Raw genomic sequence first — 16,252 nt, 5'->3', positions numbered from 1 at the left:
CCACAAGTTCAAAAAACCTATCGACATAATCAGCAATAGTAGTAGTTTGGCGGATGTGGTAAAGCTGTCAGATCAGAGATTCCTGCTGATCACGGCCGAAATGCTCAAGCAACAGAGCAGAAAATTCAGACCAGGAAGACTGCTTCAAGCGCTTGGCAACAGATTGGGACCAGCGAGCGGCCGGACCATCGAGTTGATTCAACGCTAAACGGACCCAAATACTAGAATTGACAGAATACATCTCAAAATAATCCTCACATCGAGAGATCCAGAGACGAGGGTTTTCCCCCATCGAACCGGTGGAAGTGTAATTTGGGGGGTTTGCCGAGAAGGGGGTTGTCACGGGAAAAACTAGAGAAAGCGGAATTCGCGGGAGGGGGGATGAGGTGAGCGAGACGACGCACCCATGACCAGGATGTGGGATTGGATCAACACGGATCCGAACCCTTCATCCCGGGAATGTTGTTCCACGCAGTGCCCAGTGGGGCCGTCGGTGCCAACAGGAGCAAGTAGGCGCTCCGTCGCCGAATGTGGTGACGGGAAGATTGGGGGCTCGTGGACGGCACGTTCCTGGAGGGAGCGATCCCAGAAGCAGGTGACCTTGCCGAGCTCGAGCTTCACATCGTCGATGGTGGCTTCGATGCGAGGACGCCAGTCGTCGAACACTTGGGCCGCGTCCTCCAAGCGGTCGAGGCGGGCGCCTTGGGACTGTTCGAGGTCGTGGAAGCGGCGGTCACACTTCTCATCGTGGTCGGAGAAGCCCTTGCGGAGCTCGTCGGAGAAGCGCTGCTGCATCTCGTCGAGGATGAGCTTGACGACGGGATCCATGGCGCCGGCTCTTTTTTGGAAACGAGTAAAGTGCTGATGAGGGGGAAGGGACTCCAGGATAGATGAATTTGATACCAGGATGTTAGCTACTCGGAGGAGGAGGAGGTAGATCGGAGAGAATCAAAAAGGGGAGAGGATATAGTTCGGAGGACAGCTTCGATTCTCAGAGAGGTTTATCATATTCTTCATACATGCCATGGCCTCTGCTCTCGTTTCTTACTTATGCAGAAAAGCAAGGAGACCTCAGCGCACGCAGGCGCAACACACACACACGCGCGGCTACATGGGCCAGTTCCACTCCTTACCGGATACGCGCACGTTGGAGACCTTGGGCCGAGTAGAGCGATGAGGCCCAGTTGGAGTAGAAGCATAGTCAGGGGCGGTAGTAATAGCTAGCAGGCTAAATGGGTCATATTGGGCTTTCAGCAGTTGGGATGCGATTAGTTGGCTGCATTTAGGCCCACCAGACTCACTGGACGAGTACCGCTTTGATCGATTGGTTGCCCGGTCTACATTCTGAGGTTGGCTCGGCAGGTGCAAAAGCTGCCTCTCAGCCTGACTCCTGGATACATAAAAAATCTGTTTGGTAGAGCTTCGGCTTTTTCCACAAATAGCTTCGGCTTCGACTTCTCTAGTGGAGCGACTTCACCAATAGAGAAGAAACTATTTTGAAAAATATTTGGCAAAATAGTTTCACCTACTGGATTGATGTTGTAAAATATCTTATTTGCCCTTTCCTATATTTTTTTCTATTCTTCCTTTCTTCTTCTTTTTTCCTTTCCATCCTTTTCCTCTCCTTTTTTTTCCTTCTCTCCTCCTTATCCATTCGCCCGACCTCCCCGTCCCGTTACATTCCACCTCCATTGCCCTCCCCCCATTTGGCAGCCCACCCCGCATCCCCTCCGCCAGCGGCCCACTCCACATCGTGCCCCTCGCCGGCCCCTGCGCTCCTCCTCGCGCTCTCATTGCCGCGCCTTGGGCCGCCACCGCCGCCACTCAGTTTCCCTCCGCTGCGGCGAGCTCCCACCGGCCGCCCTTCTCCCCGCGGATCGCCGTGCGTTCCTCGCTCGTCTATGCACTCTTGTGCCTCGAGCTCGCGTTGGCGGCAAGAGGCTCGAGCTCGTGCTAATGGCCGCCACCGCCACTCCACCTCGGGGACTGCCACCTCTGCTCCACCCCTCATGAGGATAAGGAGGTGAAAGGGCCGGAGCCGTGTGGAGCCACGAATTGTGGCTCTTGCTTTGTCGTTGGGCTCCAGAGAGAGTGATTTCAGGGGCTCCTCCTCCAGAGCCGTGGTGGAGCACCCCGTTTGACAGAGCTTCGCGTGGAGCTGGTTTTGAAACCCTGCCAAACGGGCTCAAAAATTCGTTTCCTCAGGGTCTGGTTGGCATGATGCCCTAGCGAGTGCTCGGGCGAGTGCACACTGCACAGACACGAAAAGTATCCAAGGGCTAGTTTAGACAAGCAACCAATCAATATCTCTAGCGGGTCTAGCTGCATAGAAACCAAACAAAGGGGTGCTGCATGGAGAAAGCCTGGTCGAGCGGAGCCTGCACCGATGGTACGAACCAGGCTGCAGTGGGCAGAAAACCAATCTGGACCTTGAGCTCTTCGGAATTACGGTCTGGGCCTGTTACTCCATCTCCCGCGCTGCTCGAGCACCTTGATATACAAACGAGCTGACCGTACCTCGCTCGTTAGTGTATTGAGCCGAGCCGAGCCGAACAAGTTAGTGAGCCACAAACTTTTCATCCAGCTCTATATGTAGCAAATTTGCTAATGTGACACAATATTTAATGTCCATAAATTTTTTACTAAGATTAGCCTAAGTAAATGGAAATAATATAGAGTAAAATGCATCAACGTATCTTCTAGTATGTTCTAGTTTCTATGCTTATTATGGTTTATTTTGTGCGGAATTTAATACTGCAATTATCTATGCACTCAACATTAATTCCCTATGGCCTCGGAGGAAAAGGGATATACCCAATTCAGTTCATCACAATTTTGGCCACACAGTGATTAGACAAGGTGCTAAGCGAGTCATCTTCCATGTCATGCACCAAAAAAGCTGGAAAAGTGCCAAAGTCTCCTACAGAAATTGGTCTTTCACTAATCGCTTTTGGAGCCCAAAATATCGGCGACGACTTTTTCCTTATAAAAGGGGCGCAAGACGGCCACACCGATGCAAGGCGCAAAGAAAATAATAATCCATCTGTTTTCTTCCTTCTGATTCTGATCTGATCTCCTCTCACTCCTAGCCTCCTAGGGGATCTCTAATGGGCTCAGCTTCGCGTCAGTAACCACCCCAGACGAACCATGGCGTCGAGCTTACCATCTCACCGGGGTCTGGCCTGCCCGACGAAGACGACGAGGTCAGGGAGCTCCTGCTGGACGTGGGCGGGCTGCTCGCCGGGGGCGGAGCAGCTGGGGCGGCGGCGCCGCAGGGAGGCGCCCCCTGCAAGATACGGGTGCGCGAGCTGAGGCGCCGCGCGGCGGGTGGCCAGGAGATCCTGCGCGGCGTCGACCTTGACGTGCCGCGCGGCGTGGTGGTGGGCGTCATCGGGCCCAGCGGCAGCGGCAAGTCCACGCTGCTCCGCGCGCTCAACCGCCTCTGGGAGCCCGCCCCTGGCGCCGTGCTCCTCGACGGCGCCGACATCTGCGGCCTCGACGTCCGCGCGCTCCGCCGCAGGGTCGGCATGCTCTTCCAGCAACCCGCCATGTTCGAAGGTACGAGGACCCAGACCCAGGACACTCGTTCCCTCTGCCTAACTGCCTTTATTCAACGAGGACCAAGCGCGCACGCACCTGGACCGTACGATTGGGAATCGACGCTCCTGATCAAAGCAAGAGCTAAACGGCTTTGGACGTTGGAGCTTCCCGCGTGAAATAGAGAAAATCTCTCGGGGTCAGGACTCGCAAGGGGGGGGGGGGGGGGGGGGGGGGGAGCTAATAGTTCTCGCGAGAAAAAGGCAAATATCTCTTGCATCGTTTATTTAAAAGTAAGATAAGATTTTTGCAAAAAAGATTAAACTTTTAAACACAAAAATAATCAAATGCCTTAGTTTGAAAGTTCTTTTGGTGATGGAACTTTGAATAGCACGCAGATGATGACATGCATTGAGAAATTTTAGCTGAATATACTTTTGCTTGAATGGCGAACTCAAATTTCCATGATGGGATTTATTATTAGCCAAAGGACGGTTTTGACATAGTATAAAGTACAAATTACGACTAATATAAATCTTATCTAATATGATATGTACCTTACACGACTTTTTCCTTTGACATATTCTTCTCAATAATTGTCATATGCTCCCTCCATCAAGTCACAAATAAGTGGTATTTTGCATCTTAGGTGAAACATTCTTATTTAGTTGTATACTAATTTTTATGTCACGAGTTTTGATTTTTTTTTTCAAAATGACACGAGTAAAATTTCTTTCAAAACTTAGCTAACACACTTCTATTATGTTGCATAGCAAAAAGCACTTGTAAAAATTATGGTTTGTGTCGCTATCCAAGACATCATTTATTTACAACCGAAGGTAGTACAATTAGGTTTGTTACTTAAGCAGGCACGCAATAATCTCTTGAACAAAGATTATGGTGTTTCATAACACCACGCGAAGGGAACATTGACTTTGTGAACTCTACATGCCGTTTATTGGTACAGATTTGCTAATGTCATTTGAACTGTTCTTAACACACATCATCAGTTCATCAACCCTCCAATAACTAGCTAGCCAGCTAGGTGATGGGTAATCATGCCCTAAGTAACTTGTTCCAAGCAATAGAAACTAGAAAGAGAGAAATAATATGAGTCAAGTTGTAACAATGAACGGCTATAAGCATCTCCTCGTTGGTGTAGCACGCAGCTGGAATATTGTTATTCCTTCATCTAATCTAAGATCCTGTTTGGGAGGGCTTCTTACAGAGGGCTCCTTGTGTGGAGCCGGAGCCGAAGCCACGGAGCTAGTTTTTTGTGGCTTCTTCGTGCACGGCAAAAACCGGCTGCAGCTCCTCTACCACGGTAGCAGAAGCCGCTTTACTGCCCCGCCCGTTTGGTGGAGCTCCAGCTCCGAGGCTGATGTGGCGCAGGCAGGAGCCGGAGCCGGAGCCGAAGCTCCACCAAACGGGCCAAGAGCAAAATAATTTTCGTAAGAAAAATACATGCATGTAGCCTGCTTCTTTAAATCAGAAGTCAAATGTTTATCGCTTCATTTTCTCAAACTAAACATGATTACCGACTCCTTAATTAAAAAAATGTACGATCATTCTGTGGAATGGCACAATGGGGAAATATAAAAGAGGCTTGCATTGTAAGCAACACATTTTGACAAAAAAAAACAAGAAGAGTATGAAACTGCAGATAACTTTATTCCCCTCGCAAAAAAAAAGTTCATTCAGGTACGGAGTACTTTGTAAGATTGGTCTGAATTTGTCTTTCTACCTGCCACACCAGGGACCGTGGCCTCGAACGTGCGCTACGGGCCGATGCTGCGTGGCAAGAAGCTCACCGATGCCGAAGTGCAGAACCTTCTGAGCCTGGCCGACCTGGACCCTGCCATGTCTGCCAAGCCGGCCACCGAGCTGTCCGTCGGCCAGGCGCAGCGCGTCGCCCTGGCACGCACGCTCGCCAACGAACCCGAGGCATGGGTGCCTGCACGCTCCAGCTTAGATTCGTCTTCCTTCCATTGCTCACCATGGCATCTCTCACTCTGAGGGACAATCTTTCTTGCATTGCTGCAGGTGCTTCTGTTGGATGAACCGACGAGCGCGCTGGACCCCATCTCCACGCAGAACATCGAGGACACCATTGTGCGCCTGAAGAAGACGAGGGGGCTCACCACTGTGATCGTCTCCCACAGCGTCAAGCAGATCCAGCGCATCGCGGACCTGGTGTGCCTTCTCGTCGCCAGCGAGGTCGTGGAGGTGCTTCCACCGTCCGAGCTGCACAGTGCCAAGCATCCTATGGCCCGGCGCTTCCTCGAGCTCAGCTAGCTAAAGATGATCGACTGAGCGAGTGGAAGATCCATGGAAAACAAATTTGAATAACACTAGCCTATCAACCCATACTCCAACACGGACTAAATAGAATTAATAGACAAATAAGTTTTATAGCTAATAATTACAATTATCTATTTCATATCCTCTTTCATCTATTCAATATTGTAATACATTCTCTAAATTGCATGTTTATCATTATCTATTAGATTTTATTTTGCATCACACCTACATTTGTGTTTGATATATATTTAATTCAAATATTTATTTGTGAATTGGTATTTTTATCTTTTCCATCACACATTAATACATGGTGGCACATATCGTGGGTAGTGTTTTTCTATATAAACAATAACAAAAATAATATGTTAATAATGATAAAAATAATTTAAAAATTTTATATTGGTGCATTTTAATACTTTACTATAATTATAATTTAGATTCAGATTTATGGGTTACTTTAACTTTTAAAAATAATATAATTGGATAATTTATATGCAAATTTAGACGGTAATTTGGATTATTTTTATAATAGCACAGGTGGGTAGTTTACATGAAGATTAGGGGATTGCTTGGCAGAGGTGGATAATTTAGATACATATTTAGAGGGTTACTTTAATCTATTTTCATAATGACAGAGGTGGATAATTTACTAGCAAAGATAATAGATCCAATGACTATTATGATTAGAGTTGTCGGATTGATAGTCAGATGTTTCTGATTTTTGTGGAAATTTCTAGAATTTCTCTATTTTTTAAAGTGTCCACCTAGGATTCTAGATGACTTCACGTAGGGACCTCAAAGGAACCTCCAATTACTAATAGTAAGAAGTAAGATGTTCTAAAAAGTAGGGCCTTTTTGGTCAAAGAAGTTCTTGAAAAAATAATATATTGATGTTCCTGGAAATAGAGATGATGTGTAATACTAAATCTTGGTATGATGTGTAATACTAAATCTTGGTAGGATATATCTTGCACTTTGGAGCGAAAGGAGGCATGCACATTTTTATACTGCAAGGGTATATTGTGTGATTATCCAATAGCGTGTAAAAACTATGGAATAATTGATGTTGATGTTCCGTGTAAAATAGATGTTTGCTATATGGAATATGAGTACTCCGTCCTGAAAAAGATGTCCCCTGTTGCATTAACTTTTTAACAAAACTACATGTACATTGGCAGAACTTGCATATAATTCAGGAAGCTTCTTTTACACGTTTGCAAAATTACATATTTAATAACGTACTCCCTCCGTCCTGAAATGTAAGGTATTTGGTTTGTCCTAAGTCAAACTCCTCTAAATTTGATCAAATTGTAGACAAGAGTGATGATATTTTGAATGTCAAATGGGAGTAATTAGATGCATTATAAAACATATTGTTATAATTTAATTATTTGATGTGTTAGATGCTAATATTCTTTTATATAAATTTGATCAAACTTAGACTAATTTGACTTAGGATAAAACAATATGCCTCACATTTCATGATGGAGGGAGTACTTCACAAGACAAAAAAATTCTTTATTTTGTGATACACACTAAATTTGTAATTATGATACAAATTATTAACTAATGTCACATCTGTAATTGACACCACATCAAAGTAACCTGATATCAAGCTAATTTGCAGTTTTGCACTGACGTGTTGGCCTATTAAACCAATGCAGAAGACTGATCCTTCACTTGTACTCCAGTACTAATTAAAAACCCTAGTCATGGAAGACTTCATCATTAAGTTGGAAGGCCTCATTGAAAAAGGCTATCCTACAAAGATAGGACGAGAGGATGCTGCAAATGCTGGAGTGGCGTTGCACCTAGAGCAAGTCCAGACTCCACCTGCAGAAAAAAAAAGATGAATATGTAAATATATGCAATTGTAGTACGGTGATCATTCCACAAATTAATATTATCTATACTATGTGTATTATTACACATTTTCATCTAATCAGAGCTGGTTGTGTATTGAATGATAACAATTTTCTTCGTCATTATTGAACATTTTCACTCTATAGTAGTAATGTTTCAAGAAACCTGTAAGTATATTGTTTCATAGCCAGTCTTTAATCCCAGATAAAAAAAAATTGGTGTGATAGGCTCGATGAGCCAAAGCAAAGCTCGAAGCCTGTCTGCTGTCGGACGGTGAACAGTAGCACTGCTAGAAACAACAACTATGTTTGATGAGCAGTTTGACAGTTTGATCACGTACGCACGTACCATAAACTCATAAAGAGGTAAGCGAGGAGGATGCAGGGTGCGGTGTTCTTCTGGGTAAAGATGAAGTGGAGCAGGAAGCTGACGAGCGAGAGCTGGAGGAAGGAGCGCGCGACGGCCAAAAGCATCTCGCCCTCGATCCCCAGGCGCTGCATGAAGCTGAGCGTGACGGCCCTCACCCTGAAAAAGTTTTTTTTAGGGATGGGTCACTCCCTCACCCATCCCTAAAAATAATGCCCATTTTCAGAGGTTGATTGGGGTGACCCGCCCCTAAAAATACCATTTGTAGGGGCGGGTGGCGGGTCACCTCCTCCCCCCTTGAAAATGGCTTTTGTAGGAGCAGGGTCACCCCCTCACCCGCCACTGAAAATGCATTTGTAGGGGCGAGTGTGGCCCCCGCAACCCCTGAAAATAATTTTCAAATTTATTTCAAAATTTCATTTAATTCAACAAAAAACAAAGCGCATCCAAAAAAGTGAAATTTGTATCATACACCTATTGTGATCCATATAACTAGAAAAAAATATTACAAGCATATTTTAGTGCAAATAGTGATTATGAGTGTGGAAATCTATTGTGAGCCTTGAGTTGTAGAGATAATGGCATGGGTGAGCTATACATTATGGTTTCACACTCTTAACTTATATACGATGAAATATGGTTTGATTTTCTTTTTAAGTTATATAGATCACAATACCCTTAGAGTACAAGTTTCACTTTCTTGGATGTGCTTTGCTATATGTTTTGATTTAAAAAATTGATTTGTAGGTACATGTTTGGATGATCTGCCCATACAAATTGATTTTCAAGGGCGTGTTAGGGGGCGACCGCCCCTAGAAATTAGTTTTCAGAAGCAGCACGTTACTCGCCACTAAAAACAACATTTGTAGCTACAAGAACTAAGGGCAAGTATTGCATCCGTCCCTAAAGTTACGTTTTTACCCGTCCCTAAAAATTATTTTTGTAGTAGTGTCGGCCATGTCTCCTCGTATTTTCCACTGTCCGATCAAAGATCAGACCGTCCAAAAGCGGGCACGGTAGCTCCTCTTTTATGTGAACTAAAAATGTATGTAAAATAGTAAGATTATCCGTGGATTTGCTACATCATTTTCTGCACATGCAATTCAATTGTTCAAGTTCGCTAGAAATTAGAGGAATTTGGCAAAGCTCACTTTCAGCTAACCCTCGTCACTCCTGACAAAAGGGTATGCCTCTACCTTAAACAGATCTTTTCTTGAGATTGTGAAAATTGTTAGGCAAGAAACTTGAATGACAAATACTTGAAGGGAAAAGAAAACAAGAACATATTGTTCCTCAAAAATACTTTTTATTTCCGAGCAAATCCTAGCGATACGTACAAATTGTTACACTTAATTGTTAGATTCTGTAACAAATACAACTGTATTGTCAAATATTGTACCCGGTGATACTACATCATGTACATGATACATGACAATCTAATTTGAACGAAATCTTACCTTACATTACATCAAACAAAGCTCATACAAACTGCTATTTGTTCTCATAAATAACAGGTTCATCAAGAAATAACAAAACCGTACCATCAATAACACATCCCCATTTGTTTCGGTTATCACAAGAAGCAATGATCAACAAACAAGAAAGCAAACTATCAGAACACCCCAGCAAGATTCAAGCACCACAAAATTCAAACCACGCATCTGGCATCACCACTCAACCTTCCCTCCAAATTTTCATGAGCTCAACCCTCAACTTGCCCGGGGGCTGTCCATGACGACCTCGAACGCCCCCACCAGCGCCTTCACCTTGCTCTTCCTCTTCTCCATCAGCTTGCTCTTGGCCTCCTCCAGCACGTCGTTGCTCCGCGCCACCTCCTTCTTCTTGGGCTGCTCCTCGTCAGACCGCTTCTCCATGGCCGTCTTCACCTTGCGCCCCTTGAACGTCGGCGCCGACTCCTCGGGGATCGTCGCCGGCAGCTTTGATGGGCCGTCCTTCTTGGCAGCGTTCACCGGCGTCACTGGCGCCGATGCGCTCTGCTGCGTCTCCATCACCGCCTTGCCCTTGCGGATGGCTTCTGCAACCGGCGTTACGGGCTCCGAAGCGCTCACCTGTTTGGACACTGCCTCGTCGTCGTCGTCCTCAGCTGCTTCTTTCAGTGGCGTTGTCGGAGCTGACGCGCTCGATCCAGCAGCCACTTCTGGGTCCTCGGCCACATCCTCCTGCTTCTGGATAGGCGCAGGATCTGCTTCCTTTTGTTCTTCAGAGATCACGCTGGTTTCCTCGTTGGGTTCTTCAGAGATTAAGCCGCTTCCTTCATTTGTTTGTTCTTCAGAGATCATGCTGCTTCCTTCGTTTGTTTGTTCTTCTTGTTGCCTCTCCTCGGCCTTTGTCTCTTCGACGACCTTCTCTTCCACCGCGCTGGTCGCCGGCTCGTCTTCTCCCTCCGGTGTCGCTGCCTCCTTCACCGCGGCTTCTTCAACGACGACGGCCGGCGACTCATCCTCCGCGTTCTTCGGGTCCTCCATCTCTGTCTCCGCAACCGCACTACTTTGCGGCTTCTCTTCTTGCAGCTGCGGCTCCGGCGGCGCCACCTTCACTGCTCCAGGCTCCTCCACAATGATCTTCTCCACCTCCACGGCCTCCGCTGCTCCCTTAGCCTCCTCTGCGCCGGAATGCTCCTCCTGATACCTCTCCTCCACGGTCGTGATGTCAGTGCTGACAGCCTCCCGCGACGTCGCGACGTGCTCTTGGTTTTGCTCAGCAGCTTCGGGATCCAACAACAGAACAGGCTCCTCTGCATCCACGGGGGTCACCGCAGGCGACGGGTCGGCAGGCGTCTCAGGATGCTGGGTCTGGGATCTCGCCGTCTCGCCTTTGGCCCTGGCGGCGAAAGCACCGGCTGCCCCCTTGCCGGACGACGCGGAGGCGGAGGAGCTCGCCGCCTCCTTGCCCTTCTTGCCGCGGGACTTGCTGGTGGCTTTGAGGGCATTGGACGCCTTCTGCATCAGCTGCCTCGGCGACACCGCGGACCATCGCGTCGTGGAGGATGCCGCCGCCGCGGGCGCCTTGGCCTTGTCCTTGGGCGTGATCGGGCGCAGCTCGCCCAGCGCCTGCGCCGGGGCCTTGTCCGCGGACCGCCTCGCGGTGGCGGCCGTGCCCTTGGTACTGCTGGAGGAGGAGGAGGAGGGGGAGGGCGACGCCAACGAGGACGAGGACGAGGAGCTGTGCAGCGACGAGCTCACGGTGGGGCGGAGGAACGACGGCACCGGCTTGTCGGACGCGGCCGCCGCCGCCGCGGACGAGCGGCCCGTGGACGCGCGCGACGGGTCGGAGCTTCGCGGGCTCCACGGCGGCCTGCCGGTGCCGGTCCCGCTCTTGCTTCTTGGGCGCGTGCCGTCGCTCGACCGCAGCGACGGCCGTGTGGCCATGGGCGCCTGCCTCTGCATTGCAAAACGAAGCGGGAGGATTTGTCAATTGTACCTGCAGGAGTTTACACGCTAACACGTATTCTTAGCCAGCTAATAATGAAGGCAGAATGAAGAGTGATTTGGGAGATTTCTAATTTCTCAACTCCTATATTTGTATAGGGTTGACCTTGAGATGTTCAAAGACAACATGCACGCCATGTTTCTCTTGTGTTATTTCTCTCCTTTCTGTTGTCTCTGTGACAAACGCTCCTGCCACGTTGTGGGAGAAAATAAAATGATCTTTTGATTGATGTACATTTGCTCTCCAACATTGTCAAACAATTTCCACTCAAATTCAATCTATTGCACATGTATAGACTAGTCTGAACTTCTGCTTGATAAAAAAGGATCTGTTTGAACTTTGATCAACTGCAAGTCTGCAATAAGGAAGCTACGTGCTGATTTAAACTTTCACATGCTATTGGGAGATATGCTTTTAGAGCATCTCCAAGAGTATTCAAAATTTACTCCCAAAAACTAGTTTTGGATAGGAACGGTAAAAACACAGCTCCAATAGTAGCCCAAACCAATGCCCAATGTTCCCGCGCGCCCAATTCTTGCAGTCAACCGAGCCATATTTGCGCTCCTCGCTTGCACTCCCAATCTCTGGAAATCAGTTGATGCCCATCCAAAATTTCTTCCTGCCGCATGATTGCCGATAATGTAACCGAGAGCTCCTCTGCTCCGGCGAGCATGCCTGACTTGTGACCTCGACTCTTCCAAACAAGGCTGCGCCGTGTCTTCGCCGACTCCCGATGAGCGCGACCTCGATTCCTCCTGTGAGCTGGGCTGTGCTGCAACCCTATCTCCTCCACCCCAGATAACCTCGACTCCTGCAGCAAATCAAGCGGCTCCATGGCCACAAATCTCCTGACTTGCCTCCCACAAGCTTTGGCGGCGTGCTGTGATCTTGGCTCCTCCAGCAAGGTGGGCTCAGCACGAGGGTGATGCTCGTCGCCGTTGCCGAGAGATAAGAAACACGGCAAATAGATCAAAGAGTTTGCCCATAGATGGATAATTTCACATCAATTAGATTTTTTAGGAACTGTTGGAGGAAGAGGAGTTTTTCCCTCTCAATTGTTTTTGGCAATGTCCAAAAACTCAATATTTAGGACTTTGTTTTTTAGTCACTCTTGGAGATGCTCTTACAATTATCCAATAATCTCATCCCAATACAACTAACATATTGGGAGAGCAGAATTTTTTTCTTTTATTTGAGGGAAGTTGGGGTGACATATTGGGACTGGGACATTCCAATATTGGCAGTATATTGGGGAAAGGTAAAGATTTTGATGAACTGCTGAAGTATATGTTTTTCCAATATTGATAGTTTATGGAGGAAAGGGAGACTGCTAGAGATGCTAATTTGTCTTTGATAATAATTTCCCTCTCCATGACAAATTTGTTTCATCTTTCAATTCTGTACGGTCGTAAATGACCGAAACGATTAAAGTAAAATCATGAGGAAATAAAAAGGGAAAAAAATTGATCGCTCAATTGCTTTCTGTAATTTAATAGCCAGACATCCAAATGACAGCACGGTAACACATGATAGATTAATTAGCCAAAGGCTTGCCATGAAACTAGACGCCTAAACCGACCGAATTCCTTTTGAAGAAGAACAAGGGCATCAGCATACCTTGGTACTATACGAACCCAACGAGATTCATGGTTGCTTTCTCAACCACAGGAACAACCAATAGCAAGCATATCATGTTCTCGTTTGCATCGCGTGTCTCAAAACGAAGGGGGGCGGAGAAGGCGCCGTGCCTTTGTAACCTTGAAACGGCCAAGAATGGCGAGGGGGGAATGGGGAGGGGCGGAGAGAGGAGGACGAAGGCAAACGACGAGAAAAAGCCGGGCAATAGAGGAGCCCCATGTTTGTGAAACAGAACTTGTCAAATACTAGTAAGTTGGGATAGTGGGCCCGGCTACTAATTGACACCTGGTGAAGCATCCTTCGCTCTTGCGGCTGCTCTCCTCCGTTTGGCTATTTTTAGTTTTGTTTTTACAAATAGCCGGATCGTCATTGCTTGCTATGAGATTATTTTTTTCATCGAATACGTAAAAGATTTACACATTTTTATAATCAAGATAGAAATATTTGTTACAAACAACACACTTGTTTTGGCGAGTGCCCTAGAAGATCTACATGATTACACCCGTAGGCTGGACCATCCGAGCGAGAGAGACAGATTTCGATATTATATTAATAACTAGTGAGGTGACCCGCGCATTTGCGCCGCTAGTATTGATATTTTAAATATATCTTGTATTTTTATCTAATTTTACTCATAAACTTAAATCTTTCTCATCACATGCTACTTGTTTCTCTGTTGTTAGTGCAGTGGTGTCTTCTTTTCCTTACATCTTTCTTTGTCAGTGATGTGGCCGCATGGCAAGCGCATAACCCTAATCCTGTCATGACCAACTATCTTATCAATCGCTAGTAGTAGTAACATGTTTCTTATTTACCAGCCCTTGCAGTAATGTTGGCCACAGCTCAATTCAACTAACTCGGTTGTTCCTTTGACAGCTTCTCTACTTTATGATTCTCTTGATCGTCTATTGCTACTATGTTTAAATTTGTCGTCTATTACATGGCGTCATATCCATGGCCTAGTTTCTGTTTGGGAACAATCGATCCAAGCTTCTTGCTTTTTGGAAGCCAACAAATCTCTATAGTGCAAAGCACAAGATTCCATTCAGAATTTCAGCAACATATGTTCGTGTTCAAGTTTAATGAGCTTACTATACCAATCATGGCCTGATCGATATTGTCCTGATTCCTTATCTGCTTGTGGTGTTAATTTTTTTGAGCTTGTGGTGTTAATTGTGAGGTATGGTAGTGTCTTGTAGCAATGTCGGCAACAAATTTTGGAGTAATGTCAACGACCCTCCCTCGGCAAGGACAGTGATGCAGGAGGATTGTGAAAAAGAATTAGGTTGGATGTGCAGTGACCTTGTGCTTGTATTGGGACTGCGGACAATCACATTCAGACATCACCAGTAGGTAGTAGGTGATGGACAGTCTCCAGAATTCATGGAGGATGAAGAAGCTTGCAGAGTGATGTTTACCCTTGCTCTTAGCCTCTAACTCTGTGATCCTCATCGCTGGCCCAACTTTTGCCACCCTCTCATCATGATCACTGCAGGTCAGGTGGTAGTCTAATATAGCGCAAAATCTAGAATTATTTTATTTATTTTGGCTAATAATAATATAATCATGAAGGTGCATTTGAGATTTTGGTAATATAATAAGATATACGTGTGGTAAAACATGTTAATTGATTGTGTAGGTAGTATCCTATAGATATGCATGATATGTAGGTTAATATGCAAAACAATGGATATATTTATATTTATAAATAGAAATATATTTTAATAGCACTGGTGGGTAATTTATAATCATGTATATGGGTATTTTAGGCTAATTTTTTCGTAATGGCAGTGCTAGATAATTTTAATTTTTCTTTTTTCTCCAATTAATGTGAGAATTTTTAGATTTGAGAGCGAACGTGGAAGCTCTGTTTGTTGGCGAAACAATAAGATAATAAATATACAACCAAAGAAGGCGGTGATTCTGCTTGCTATGAGGTTAAATTTTGGTTCTACGATGATGTTGAGAACTTTTTATTTTCAACAGAAAATTGCTCATCTTTTCTGAAGTGCGATGAATAGTATAATTTGTAGTCGCACGTGCTAGATGCAACCAAGTTATTCCGTCTGAGTGGAGACCGAATTTGCTGGTCCGAGGATCAGTTTAGGAGCAAAAGCTGGTGGTCCGGGGATCGATTTAGGAGCAGATACAGATTTGAATCTTTGATGGAGTTGCCGAAGTCTGGCTGGCTCCCATGGAAACATCCCGCGATTGATGAACTCGAATGGGCCGTTTGGGCCGCTATGGTGGAACGCCAGCCAGGGACCCGCCACCACCAAATCCGTGGGAAGTGGGCCATTATTTATTTCTCTCAGGCAATCCACCTCCATCAACTGGGGGCCCAAGGCCCGCGTCGGCCTCGGCGCCCGTTGCGGCCTACTCGTCGCCCGTCCGCCGCCCTCGTCGTCGTCGTGGTGTCCGCGTGTGCCGGCGGCCTGCCCGCGCGCTCGCGGGACGACGGTCCAGCACGGCGTTTCCCTCCTCGTTGGCACGGCACGGCGGGCGCGATCCCATTCCATTCCAATCTCTCCGGAAGGATCGCTCGCGCTCGTTGACTCCATCCAATCATGCCGTCGAGGCGAATGGGTGGTGTGGTGTGGTGGTCTCCGTCCCCGCTACCGCAAGCTGTGCACGCCTACTTTTGATCTGGCAGAAGCACAGACGCACTCCATCCATCCACGCATCCGGTGGCCGCCGTCGCTCCTGCGTACCCACCGGCAAGTACGACGGCTCCATCAGCGCGCCGCCCCTGGGTCCCGGCCAGCGGCCATTCCCGGCCCAGCCGGACGGCACGATGCGCCGCCGCGTGCTCCGTTGCCGCGTGGCCGCGCAAACCACCGTCTCGCTCGTCGCCGGCGGCCGGCACGCCCTGACTGACCCCTTTGCGTACGTGTTCAAAGACAGCGGAGCGTTGCTTCGATTCCAGTCGTGATTAAACAAGACAAGATGAAGGAAAGGCTTGCGCATAACGTGCATGATTCACGCTGCTAGATTGGGTACTCTGGTCTGGTCTGGTCTCCATTGAAGAATTCGGCGACAGCTAATGGCCTGTTAGTTTCAGGGTAACCCCCCCGGCAAGGATTAGTGGACGGATGCC

The 16,252-nt window shown here is 47.1% G+C and overlaps 2 protein-coding genes across 2 annotated transcripts; one reads left to right on the top strand and one right to left on the bottom strand.

Moving 5' to 3' along the window:
- Positions 1-3,015: 3,015 nt before the first annotated feature.
- On the top strand, positions 3,016-6,062 carry LOC120668628 (protein STAR1-like). Its single transcript, XM_039948370.1, has 3 exons — positions 3,016-3,558; positions 5,294-5,481; positions 5,581-6,062. The coding sequence occupies exons 1-3, from the start codon at positions 3,528-3,530 to the stop codon at positions 5,830-5,832; spliced, it is 471 nt and encodes a 156-aa protein (XP_039804304.1). The 5' UTR covers positions 3,016-3,527; the 3' UTR covers positions 5,833-6,062.
- A 3,411-nt stretch (positions 6,063-9,473) lies between these two features.
- On the bottom strand, positions 9,474-11,456 carry LOC120670389 (uncharacterized protein DDB_G0271670-like). Its single transcript, XM_039950475.1, has one exon. The coding sequence runs from the start codon at positions 11,454-11,456 to the stop codon at positions 9,777-9,779; it is 1,680 nt and encodes a 559-aa protein (XP_039806409.1). The 3' UTR covers positions 9,474-9,776.
- Positions 11,457-16,252: the final 4,796 nt, after the last annotated feature.

The sequence above is a fragment of the Panicum virgatum genome, chromosome 4N (genome assembly GCF_016808335.1).
Source record: "Panicum virgatum strain AP13 chromosome 4N, P.virgatum_v5, whole genome shotgun sequence".
In the NCBI taxonomy this organism is placed as follows: Eukaryota; Viridiplantae; Streptophyta; class Magnoliopsida; order Poales; family Poaceae; genus Panicum; species Panicum virgatum.
The sequence above is the reverse complement of the archived record's forward strand: the minus strand, read 5'-3'. Positions and strand labels throughout refer to the sequence as shown.

Excerpts from the sequence above, each read along its gene's own strand:
- LOC120668628 (XM_039948370.1), top strand. The coding sequence starts at position 3,528 with ATGCTCTTCCAGCAACCCGCCATGTTCGAAG. Across the intron at positions 3,559-5,293 it reads GCAACCCGCCATGTTCGAAG|GGACCGTGGCCTCGAACGTG; the intron begins GTACGAGGACCC and ends CTGCCACACCAG. Across the intron at positions 5,482-5,580 it reads CGCTCGCCAACGAACCCGAG|GTGCTTCTGTTGGATGAACC; the intron begins GCATGGGTGCCT and ends GCATTGCTGCAG.
- LOC120670389 (XM_039950475.1), bottom strand. The coding sequence starts at position 11,456 with ATGGCCACACGGCCGTCGCTGCGGTCGAGCGACGGCACGCGCCCAAGA.